Source organism: Chrysemys picta, chromosome 2 (assembly GCF_011386835.1).
Source record: "Chrysemys picta bellii isolate R12L10 chromosome 2, ASM1138683v2, whole genome shotgun sequence".
Lineage (NCBI taxonomy): Eukaryota > Metazoa > Chordata > Testudines > Emydidae > Chrysemys > Chrysemys picta.
Genome location: NC_088792.1, coordinates 288540197 through 288552186, shown reverse-complemented (window position 1 = coordinate 288552186; position 11990 = coordinate 288540197). Strand labels below are relative to the sequence as shown.

At 61.8% G+C, this 11990-nt stretch overlaps 1 protein-coding gene across 1 annotated transcript in view; it reads right to left on the bottom strand.

The window, feature by feature from the left end:
• ZFTRAF1 (zinc finger TRAF-type containing 1) overlaps window positions 1-3901 on the bottom strand; it is a 48602-nt gene extending 44701 nt beyond the window's left edge. The window contains 2 exon segments of the mRNA XM_065586410.1: window positions 3496-3663; window positions 3665-3901. Coding sequence (XP_065442482.1) covers window positions 3496-3663; window positions 3665-3811 — 315 coding nt within the window. The 5' untranslated portion in view covers window positions 3812-3901.
• Window positions 3902-11990: the final 8089 nt, after the last annotated feature.

Below are 11990 nucleotides of genomic sequence, written 5' to 3'. Positions count from 1 at the left end.
AGGCCTTGGGCAGGTCCAGGCACACCGTGCGGGGTGGGGGGCTCTGGGGGGGTCCCCGGGGGGGCTCTGGGGGGGTCCCCGGGGGGGCGGTACCTGGTAGACCGAGGCCTTGGGCAGGTCCAGGCACACCGTGCGGGGCAGGGGGGGGGGTTGGGGGTCCCGGGGGGGCTGTGGGGTCCCTGGGGGGCTGTGGGGGGGTCCCCGGGGGGCGGTACCTGGTAGACCGAGGCCTTGGGCAGGTCCAGGCACACCGTGCGGGGCGGGAGGGGTTGGGGGTCCCGGGGGGGTGTGGGGAGGTCCCCGGGGGGCGGTACCTGGTAGACCGAGGCCTTGGGCAGGTCCAGGCACACCGTGCGGGGCGGGGGGGTGTGGGGGTCCCCGGGGGGCTCTGGGGGGGTCCCCGGGGGGGGGCGGTACCTGGTAGACCGAGGCCTTGGCAGGTCCAGGCACACCGTGCAGGGCGGGGGGGGTTGGGGGTCCCGGGGGGGCTGTGGGGGTCCCCGGGGGGGTCCCCGGGGGGGCGGTACCTGGTAGACCGAGGCCTTGGGCAGGTCCAGGCACACCGTGCAGGGCGGGGGGGGTTGGGGGTCCCGGGGGGGCTGTGGGGGTCCCCGGGGGGGTCCCCGGGGGGGCGGTACCTGGTAGACCGAGGCCTTGGGCAGGTCCAGGCACACCGTGCGGGGCGGGGGGGGTTGGGGGTCCCCGGGGGGGCTCTGGGGGGGTCCCGGGGGGCGGTACCTGGTAGACCGAGGCCTTGGGCAGGTCCAGGCACACCGTGCGGGGCGGGGGGCTGTGGGGGTCCCCGGGGGGGCTCTGGGGGGGTCCCCGGGGGGGCTCCCGGGGGGCGGTACCTGGTAGACCGAGGCCTTGGGCAGGTCCAGGCACACCGTGCGGGGCAGGGGGGGGGTTGGGGGTCCCGGGGGTGTGTGGGGGGGTCCCCGGGGGGGCGGTACCTGGTAGACCGAGGCCTTGGGCAGGTCCAGGCACACCGTGCAGGGCGGGGGGGGCTGGGGATCCCCGGGGGGGCTGTGGGGGGGTCCCCGGGGGGTGTGGGGGTCCCCGGGGGGCAGTACCTGGTAGACCGAGGCCTTGGGCAGGTCCAGGCACACCGTGCGGGGCGGGGGGGATTGGGGATCCCCGGGGGGGCTCTGGGGGGGTCCCCGGGGGGGCTCTGGGGGGGGTCCCGGGGGGGCAGTACCTGGTAGACCGAGGCCTTGGGCAGGTCCAGGCACACCGTGCGGGGCAGGGGGGGGGTTGGGGTCCCGGGGGGGTGTGGGGGTCCCCGGGGGGGCGGTACCTGGTAGACCGAGGCCTTGGGCAGGTCCAGGCACACCGTGCGGGGCAGGGGGGGGTTGGGGGTCCCGGGGGGGTCAGAGGGGGTCCCCGGGGGGGCGGTACCTGGTAGACCGAGGCCTTGGGCAGGTCCAGGCACACCGTGCGGGGTGGGGGGCTGTGGGGGTCCCGGGGGGGCTCTGGGGGGGTCCCCGGGGGGGCTCTGGGGGGGTCCCCGGGGGGGCGGTACCTGGTAGACCGAGGCCTTGGGCAGGTCCAGGCACACCGTGCGGGGCAGGGGGGGGGGTTGGGGGTCCCGGGGGGGCTGTGGGGTCCCTGGGGGGCTGTGGGGGGGTCCCCGGGGGGCGGTACCTGGTAGACCGAGGCCTTGGGCAGGTCCAGGCACACCGTGCGGGGCAGGGGGGGTGGGGGTCCCCGGGGGGGACTCTGGGGGGGTCCCCGGGGGGGCGGTACCTGGTAGACCGAGGCCTTGGGCAGGTCCAGGGACACCGTGCGGGGCAGGGGGGGTGGGGGTCCCCGGGGGGGGCTCTGGGGGGGTCCCCGGGGGGCTCTGGGGGGGTCCCCGGGGGGGCGGTACCTGGTAGACCGAGGCCTTGGGCAGGTCCAGGCACACCGTGCGGGGTGGGGGAGGTTGGGGGTCCCCGGGGGGGCTCTAGGGGGGTCCCCGGGGGGCGGTACCTGGTAGACCGAGGCCTTGGGCAGGTCCAGGCACACCGTGCGGGGCAGGGGGGGGTTGGGGGTCCCGGGGGCTCTGGGGGGGTCCCCGGGGGGCGGTACCTGGTAGACCGAGGCCTTGGGCAGGTCCAGGCACACCGTGCGGGGCAGGGGGAGGTTGGGGGTCCCGGGGGGCTGTGGGGGTCCCCGGGGGGGCTGTGGGGGGGTCCCCGGGGGGGCTCTGGGGGGGTCCCCGGGGGGCTCTGGGGGGGTCCCCGGGGGGGCGGTACCTGGTAGACCGAGGCCTTGGGCAGGTCCAGGCACACCGTGCGGGGCAGGGGGGGTGGGGTCCCCGGGGGGGCTCTGGGGGGGTCCCCGGGGGGGCTCTGGGGGGGTCCCCGGGGGGCGGTACCTGGTAGACCGAGGCCTTGGGCAGGTCCAGGCACACCGTGCGGGGCGGGGGGGGGTGGGGGTCCCCGGGGGGGCTGTGGGGGTCCCCGGGGGGGGCTCTGGGGGGGTCCCCGGGGGGGCGGTACCTGGTAGACCGAGGCCTTGGGCAGGTCCAGGCACACCGTGCGGGGCGGGGGGGGGTGGGGGTCCCCGGGGGGGCTGTGGGGGTCCCCGGCGGGGGTTCTGGGGGGGTCCCCGGGGGGGCGGTACCTGGTAGACCGAGGCCTTGGGCAGGTCCAGGCACACCGTGCGGGGCGGGGGGGGGTGGGGGTCCCCGGGGGGGCTCTGGGGGGGTCCCCGGGGGGGGCTCTGGGGGGGTCCCCGGGGGGGCGGTACCTGGTAGACCGAGGCCTTGGGCAGGTCCAGGCACACCGTGCGGGGCGGGGGGGGGTCCCCGGGGGGGCTGTGGGGGTCCCCGGGGGGGGCTCTGGGGGGGTCCCCGGGGGGGCGGTACCTGGTAGACCGAGGCCTTGGGCAGGTCCAGGCACACCGTGCGGGGCGGGGGGGGGTGGGGGTCCCCGGGGGGGCTCTGGGGGGGTCCCCGGGGGGGGCTCTGGGGGGGTCCCCGGGGGGCGGTACCTGGTAGACCGAGGCCTTGGCAGGTCCAGGCACACCGTGCGGGGCAGGGGGGGTTGGGGATCCCCGGGGGGGCTGTGGGGTCCCCGGGGGGGGCTCTGGGGGGGTCCCCGGGGGGGGCTCTGGGGGGGTCCCCGGGGGGGCGGTACCTGGTAGACCGAGGCCTTGGGCAGGTCCAGGCACACCGTGCGGGGCAGGGGGGGGGGGTTGGGGGTCCCGGGGGGGCTCTGGGGGGTCCCCGGGGGGGCTCTAGGGGGGTCCCCGGGGGGCGGTACCTGGTAGACCGAGGCCTTGGGCAGGTCCAGGCACACCGTGCGGGGCGGGGGGGGTGGGGGTCCCGGGGGGGCTCTGGGGGGGTCCCCGGGGGGGCTCTGGGGGGGTCCCCGGGGGGGCGGTACCTGGTAGACCGAGGCCTTGGGCAGGTCCAGGCACAGCGTGCGGGGCGGGGGGGGTGGGGGTCCCGGGGGGGCTGTGGGGGGGTCCCCGGGGGGGGCTCTGTGGGGGTCCCCGGGGGGGCGGTACCTGGTAGACCGAGGCCTTGGGCAGGTCCAGGCACACCGTGCAGCACAGCACCGAGTACAGCCGCTCCTCCAGCTTCACGCTGCCCTCGGCCCCGCCCGCCCCCGCCACCTTCAGCCGCTTCTTGGGCGGCGCGTCCGGGTCGGCGGCGGGCTCCGCGTGCGGCCGGCCCCGCCCCGCCGAGCAGCAGCCCCGGCTCCTCGGGCCCCGCCGCCGCCGGCCCCGCCGCCTCCCCGAGCCCCGCGGAGGAGGAGGCCGCCGCGGAGGAGGAGGTGGCCGGGCCCCCACCGCCGGGCTCCCGCTCCTCCGCCCCGGACATGGCGCCGCCCGCCCCGCGCTGCTGCCGGCCCAGACTCCGCCGCCGACGCTTCACCCGCCACCGCCGCCGCCATCTTTGTTTGCTTCCTCCTCCCCCCGGCCGCCCGCCGGCCGCCCCGCCCCCCGCGGCTCCCGCCAATCAGCGCGCTGCGGGGGCGGGCCCGGCGCGCCACCGACCTACCAGCACAAAGGCCGTCGCCCCGCCCCCTGGGGCGGCCCCGCCCCCTGTCCCCTGTTGTCTTTTTTTTATTGACAATTTCACGAACCCGGAGAAGGAACAAAACAGCGGGGGCGGGGCCAGATGGGGCGGGGCGAGTGCGGAGGGAGGCCCTGGGGAGGGGCGGGGCTAAGAGAGGGAAGAGGCTGGGGAGGGGGAGGGGCTATGGCAGAGCGGACAGGGGGAAGGGAAGAGGCTAGATGGGGAGGGGCTAGATGGGGAGGGGAAGGCCTTGGAGGGGGAAGGGCTAGAGAGGGGAGGGGCTTAATGGGCGGGGCTAAAGGCGTAGGGAGGGGCTATAGATGGGAGAGGAGGGGCTAAAGAGAAGGGGCAGGGCTATATGGAGAGTGGAAGGGGCTTGAGGGGGTGGGGCTAGAGAGGGGGAGGGGCTACATATGGTAGAGGAGGGGCTAAAGAGAAGGGGCGGGGCTATATGGAGAGTGGAAGGGGTTGGAGGGGTGGGGCTAGAGGGGAGGGGCTAGATATGAGAGGGGAGGGGCTAAATAGAAGGGGCGGGGCTAGAAGGTGAGGGCGTGGGTAGAGTGGAGGTGGAGCTGGAGATGGAGTTGGAGATGAAGATGAGAGGGCAGTGCCTGGGAGCAGGAGGTGCTGCAGGTCTAGTGAGAGCGGGAAGGGCAAGGGCAAGGGCAAGGGCAAGGTAGGGTGGGGGGAAGGGTGGCAAAGAGTAGCTGGGCAAGGGGCTGCAGAACCTGCAGCAGGCACAGCAGAGATTGGATGACGATGGCAAAGCACCAACAAAGACATCCCACCCCTAGGGTTGCCACCCTTGCCCCGCCCCCTCTCAGAGGCCCCGCCTCTGGCCCACCCCTTCTCCAAAGCCCCAGCCCCACTTACTTCATCCCCCCTATCTCCATTGCTTGCTTCCCCTCCCACACACACTCACTTTCATAGGGCTGGGAAGGGGGTTGGGGTTGGGGTGTGGGAGGGGGGTGAGGGTTCTGGCTGGAGGTGCGGGCTCTAGGCTTGGGGGTGGGTCCGTGGGGTTCAGCGTGTGGGAGGGGACTCCTGGCTGAGCCTGGGGCAGGGGGCTGGGGTGCAGGAGGGGGTGCAGGGAGCAGGCTCTTAGAGGGAATTTGGGTGCGGAGGGGGGCTTGGGTGTGGGAGGGGGCTCAGGGCTGGGGCAGGGGGTTGGGGTGCAGGCGCTGGAAGGGAGTTTGGGTGCAGGGAGGCTCAGGGCTGGGGCAGGAGGGAATTCGGGATATGGGCTCTGGGAGGGAGTGTGGGTGTGGGGGGGTGTAAGAGGGGGTGAGAGGTGCACACTCCGGCCGGGCATCACTTACCTCGGGCAACTCCCGGAAGCAACCGGTATGTCCGGCTCCTGGACTCAGGGGCGGCCTGGCGGCTCCACGTACTGCCCCTACCTTCAGGCACTGCCCCCGCAGTTTCCATTTGCCGCGGTTCCCAACCACCTGGCCGCCCCTGCGCCTAGGAACTGGACATACCGGTTGCTTCCAGGAGCTGCGTGGAATCGGGGCAGGTAGGGAGCCTGCCTTAGAATCATAGAATCATAGAATATCAGGGCTGGAAGGGACCTCAAGTGGTCATCTAGTCCAACCCCCTGCTCAAAGTAGGACCAATTCCCAACTAAATCATCCCAGCCAGGGCTTTGTCAAGCCGGGCCTTAAAAACCTCCAAGGAAGGAGACTCTACCACCTCACTAGGTAACCCATTCCAGTCCTTCACCACCCTCCTAGTGAAATAGTGTTTCCTAATATCCAACCTGGACCTCCCCCACTGCAACTTGAGACCATTGCTCCTTGTTCTGTCATCTGCCACCACTGAGAACAGCCGAGCTCCATCCTCTTTGGAACCCCCCTTCAGGTAGTTGAAGGCTGCTATCAAATCCCCCCTCATTCTTCTCTTCTGCAGACTAAACAATCCCAGTTCCCTCAGCCTCTCCTCATAAGTCATGTGCTCCAGACCCCTAATCATTTTTGTTGCCCTCCGCTGCACCGCCAACTGGACTTTTAATGGCCTAAAACCTCCTGGATGGGCTTCAGAAGCCTCCGGGTGATCAAGCCTGATTCCAGGATGGTATTTTGTCTCCTTTCCCTGCTCTCGCCCTGCCCCCCCTGCAGTACCGTGTTGGGAGGCTGACTTTAAATGGTGCTTTCCACAGGGCCTGCTCACTCCCACTCGGTGACTGGGATCAAAGCCCTCCTGGCTGGAAGAACTAAGCAGAGAGCTGAGCTGGTGGGATGGGGGGAGCCTGGCCCTGCAAGATCCACTCTCTGAGCTGCTTTCGACCTCATTAAGATGTGGGGAGACCATGAGAAACGCAGGTGGGCCGGAAAAGCGTCCCTGTCCTCCCCAGCACAACGCACACCTGGCTCCTGCCCTGCCAGAGCTGAGGTCTCCTGCAGGGCGTGCGAGGAACCAGGCCAGCTCAGAAATGCTGTCACTGGAACTCCGTGCAAGGAGCCAGATGCACTTTCTGTTCCCTCCCTGCTCCCCCCATCCGGCCCCTGCACGGAGAGCAAGGCATTGGCTGGGTGGGATAATGTCACGTCTGAATGTCCTTCATTTCCACTGAGTGCCAAGCTGGGAGGAGGAGCCGCTGTGAAATCAACCGGGCCTGCTGGCTCTCAAAAGCCTCCACCTGGATTCCCCCTGAGCCACATACCACATACGCTGGCTGTCCAAAGCCTGAAGTCAACGGAAAATATCCCGTTCGGTCCTTAGTGAGCGAGAGAGGGCTGGAACCAAGGAACCGCCCAGGTAGGGATTCCTACAGGACATGAATAAAGCCTCCGCCTGCCACGCACACACTTATTTTTAGGGTGACCTGCTTCCCAGCAAGGTGTCCCTGGAATTAGCTTGGTTCTCCCAGAGGCACAAGCGGGAGTCAGACCAGCCCAATAAAGCCAGACTCTCTTCAAACACTAGCCTTATCCCAATCTAGCTGGGGGCTTCTGAACTGAACCCCAGGGAAACGCTACAGACACTTATATGGTCATGGTTATGCTGGGGAGTTCGCACCTCGCTGAAATGGATGGAGGCTCCTCTCCGGCTGGATCCTGCCGACTCTGGGGGTGGCAATGCATGGGGGTCACTTTTGCAAGCGGATCTTGCAACCCTAGCAATTAGAAAGTTCGGGGTTGCAAAGGAAAGCTTAAATTCTGCAGTAAGTGCTAGAGCCCGCGGAGAAGTCCAACCAGCGCCTGCTACCAGGCTGCAGTTCAACCCCTGGGGCCTAAGTGATGGGCTGGAGTGGGTCTCTTCTGAGGATCTGCTGGGGTATCTCACGCTCAGGAAGTAACTTCCCCTGCAGTGGTGAGAGGACACCCCCAGTGTCGATGCACTAGTGCAATGCAGCTAGCCTAGGGGTCTGCACTGGGGCAGCTACACCAGTGGCTAAAATCCCCAGTGCAGACAAGGCCTTGGCTAACAGCCCTGCTGGCTGTAACAGGCCAGACCTTTGCATGTTGCTACATGTCCCGCCTTCGTTGTGCACAGCCCAGGCTGGATATGTGCATGATGAGCTGTGGGCAGGCAGGTGCAAGTGGCGTGTTAGAAGCTGTTCTGGGCCCCAGGAAGAATAATGGCCGTTTCTGCCTGACCAGTGTTTTCTGCGGGACCTTTCTGTGGGCAAGGACATCCAGAAACCAAAATCCCCAACCGGATGCAAAAGAGCAGCAACCATTCTGAAGCCTTCCCACGAGGGGGGCAACAATTCTAACACGAAGCATTTGTAGCCTTTCAGGAGCTGTGCGAACAATGGCCTATTGTTCCTAGCTCATTTGGATGCTCCTATGCTTGGAGAGGATATTCCTTTGATGTTGAATTCTGGAGACAAAAGGGGAGACTAATTTGCATATTAATGACACTTATCTAGTCAGCAATCCCGATCCCATTTGGGATTGGGCCCGTTTTACACTAGTGTCGCAGCACCAAACAGGAAATCATTGCCATCCTCCTGGCCTGCAGCGTTAACACAGAGTTGCTACTTTTAACTTTCCAACGATTCCCAGCTCTTCTCAGTCTGTAATCATCCGTCTGGCTGACATCCAGGGCCCGGTTCTCCTCCTAAAGAAGAAAGAAATGGCCCCAACCCTGAAAGATGCCCAAGGACCTCCCCTGTTCCTATGGACTTTGCAGGGTCAGGCCCAAAGACTTGGAATGTTATTTTGTGTTAAAAAGTGACCAGCAAAAGATTATTTTTGAAACTGCCCTTTTGCGCTTCTTTATCATGGGGGGGAAATGGTCTGAAGGATTTATTTTTTCAATATTTTCTGTTTACCCTTAGAAATACCAGGTCTACCCTGGTTTTGCTGAAGGATGCACGTGGGGGTGGGGTGGGGGGAAATGAAGGGTGTCTGGAGGCTGTTATAGTGGGAGCCCTCCCTCCCGAACAGACAGAACGAGCTGGATCACTTGGTAAGTTGGGCGCAAGCAAACAATATGCACTTTAATCTGCCGAAATGTAAACGGAACTGTGACCAGCTGCCCCCTGATGTGCTGAGATACCACGGAGCCTGCCTGTTCTGCCAGCCTGGGCCCCCTTTTGACCGGAGCCAGGCTATTACGCCTCCTCCAGCACACACACAGGCAGGGCCACACCCAACTGCAGAACGACATAGACACAGATCAGTTCTGGGAAGACTCAGCTTAGGGGATTTGCCCCAGCACTCAGGTGTCCACCTCCCTTGGAGTGCAGACCCAAAGGGATATTATAGGGCTGTCCATTACTCACAGGTAACTAATGCAATTAACTCAAAAAAATTAATCGAGATTAAAAAAATTAATCGCAGTGTTAATCACACTATTAAACAATAGAATACCAATTGAAACAAATTTAATATTTTGGATGTTTTTCTACATTTTCATATATATTGTATTCTGTGTTCTAATTGAAATCAAAGTGTATATTATTTTTTATTACAAATATTTGCACTGTAAAAATGATAAAAGAAGTAGAATTTTTCAATTCACCTCATACAAGTACTGTAGTGCAATCTTTGTCACACAAGTGCAACTTACAAATGTAGATTTTTTTGTTACATAACTGCACTCAAAAACAAAACAATGCAAAACTTCAGGCCTACAAGTCCACTCAGTCCTACTTCTTGTTCAGCCAATCGCTAAGACAAACAAGTGTGTTCACATTTGCAGGAGATAATGCTGCCTGCTTCTTATTTACAATGTCACCAGAAAGTGAGAACAGACATTCCCATGGCACTTTTGTAGCCGGCATTGCAAGGTATTTACATTCCAGATATGCTAAACGTTCATATGCCCCTTCGTGCTTTGGCCACCATTCCATAGGACATGCTTCCATGCTGATGACACTCGTTAAAAAAATAATGTGTTAATTAAATTTGTGACTGAACTCCTTGGGAGGAGAACTGTATGTCTCCTGTTCTGTTTCACCCGCATTCTGCCATATATTTCATGTTCTAGCAGTCTTGGATGATGACCCAGCACATGTTGTTCATTTTAAGAACACTTTCACTGCAGATTTGACAAAACGCAAAGAAGATAGCTACAGCACTTGACCCCAGGTTTAAGAATCTGAAGTGCCTTCCAAAATCTGAGAGGGACGAGGTGTGGAGCATGCTTTCAGAAGTCTTAAAAGAGCAACACTCTCATGCGGAAACTACAGAACCCGAACCACCAAAAAAAAAATCAACCTGCTGCTGGTAGCATCTGATAATGAAAGTGCGACGGTCCGCACTGCTTTGGATTGTTATTGAGCAGAACCCGTCATCAGCATGGACGCATGTCTTCTAGAATGGTGGTTGAAGCATGAAGGGACATATGAATCTTTAGCGCATCTGGCATGTAAATATCTTGCGATACCAGCTACAACGGTGCCATGTGAATGCCTGTTCTCTTTCAGGTGACATTGTGAACAAGAAGCAGGAAGCATTATCTCCTGAAAATGTAAACAGTCTTGTTTGTCTGAGCGATTGGCTGAACAACAAGTAGGACTGAGTGGACTTGCAGGCTCTAAAATTTTACACTGTTTTATTTTTGAATGCAGGTTTTTTTGTACATAATTTTGCATTTGTAAGTTCAACTTTCATGATAAAGTAGGGTTACCATCCTTCCATATTTCCCCGGACATGTCTGGCTTTTGCATCTCTAAATAGCCGTCTGGGAGGAATTGGTAATAAGGTTAAAATGTCCGAGGGTTTTTTCTCCCTCGCCTCCCTCCCTCCCTTCCATGCAGAGTGCGGCTGCTGATTGGGCGGCTGGGCCGATTGAGCCGCTACCATTGGCCTCCAGCAGCCAGAGCCCTCCCCTGCTCCCCCCTCCCTCTGTCTGCAGCCCGGTGTAACACACAAACCGACCCACCAGGCAGCGTGTTTTGCCTACACGTGGAGCCAGAATGGTAAGGGGAGTCCGGGAGGGGGCAGTCAGGGAGCGGGGGAGTGTTGGATGGGTCCCCGGCCTCCACCTGCCACCCTCCCTCCATGCGTCCGTCCGTCCCCCCCCGTGGACTCCCCCTCCCTGCCTGCCTCTCCCTTGCCTGCTTGTACTGCCAGAACTGGCAGCAACTGCTGTCTGCTGCCCCCGGGTCCTAGCGTCCCCCATCCACTAATGGGAAGACAGGCTGCCCTTACCCTGCTCTTCCACCCTAGCCCTGAGCCTCTCCAACGCCCCAAACCCTCATCCCCAGCCCTCAGCTCCCCGCACCCTAATCCTCTGCCCCAGCCCTGAGCCCCCTCCTGCATCATGAACCCCTCATCCTCAGCCCCAACTCTCATCCCCCGCACCCTAATCCTCTGTCCCAGCCCTGAGCCCCCTCCTGCATCATGAACCCCTCATCCTCAGACCCACAGCCCTCACCCCTGCATCCCCTCCTATCCCCAAACTGCCTCCCAAACCCCCTCCCCCTTTCCACACACACCCTCCTGCCCTCAAACTCCCTCCCAAAGCCTGCACTCCCTCCCTTTGCACCGCCCCCCACCCCCAAACTCCATCCCAGAGCCTGCACCCCTCACCCCCTCCTGCACACCCACCCCCTGCCCAACCCAGAGCCTGTACCCAGCACCCAAACTCTATCCCAGAGCCTGCACCCCTCCTGCACCCTAATCCCCAGCCCAGGACCTGCACCCCAGACCTCCTCCCCCCCACCCAACCCCTCTCCCAGAGCCTTAGGCAGGTGCAGGGGGTGGGTTCTGGGCACCACCAAAATTTCTACAACCCTGCCACCCATGCGAGTGGATAAGGGTCGAAGCAGTCAGGGGACAAGAAGCAGGGGGTATTGGGGTTCTGAGGGGGGCAGTCAGGGGGTGGGAAGTGGGAGGGAGTGGATGGGGCGGGGCAGGGTGGGGCTACCCCCCCCCAGTGTCCTCTTTTTTGATTGTGGAAATATAGTAACCCTATTATAAAGAGATTGCACTAGAGTACTTGTATTAAGTGAATTGAAAAATACTATTTCTTTTGTTTTTTTTACAGTGCAAATACTTGTAATCAAAAATAAATATAAAGTGAGCATTGTACACTTTGTATTCTGTGTTGTAATTGAAATCAATATATTTGAAAATGTAGAAAACAACCCAAAATATTTAAATAAACGGTATTCTATTATTAAGAGTGTGATTAATCGCAATTAATTTTTTTAATCACTTGACAGCCCTAGTATATTATGAAATCCGCCTCCTCCCTCAATGTGGAGGAAGGTATGCACAGCCTCTTACCTCCCCCACCCCCAGTTATGAACTGTGCAAACGGGGTTATATTATAAACAAGAAATAAGTTTATTAAGTACAAAAGGTGAATTTTAAGTGAGTATAAGAGATAACAGACAGAACGAAGCAGATTACTGAGCAAATAAAACAAAATACGCAAGCTAAGCTCAGTATACTTAAGAAACAGGTTACACAATGTAATTTCTTACCCTACATGTTATTTTAGGTGGGTTGCAAAGTTTCTGCGATTTAGAGTTCCAGTTATATTTCTTTTCAGACTGGACCCGTCTCAGTCTGGACTCTCC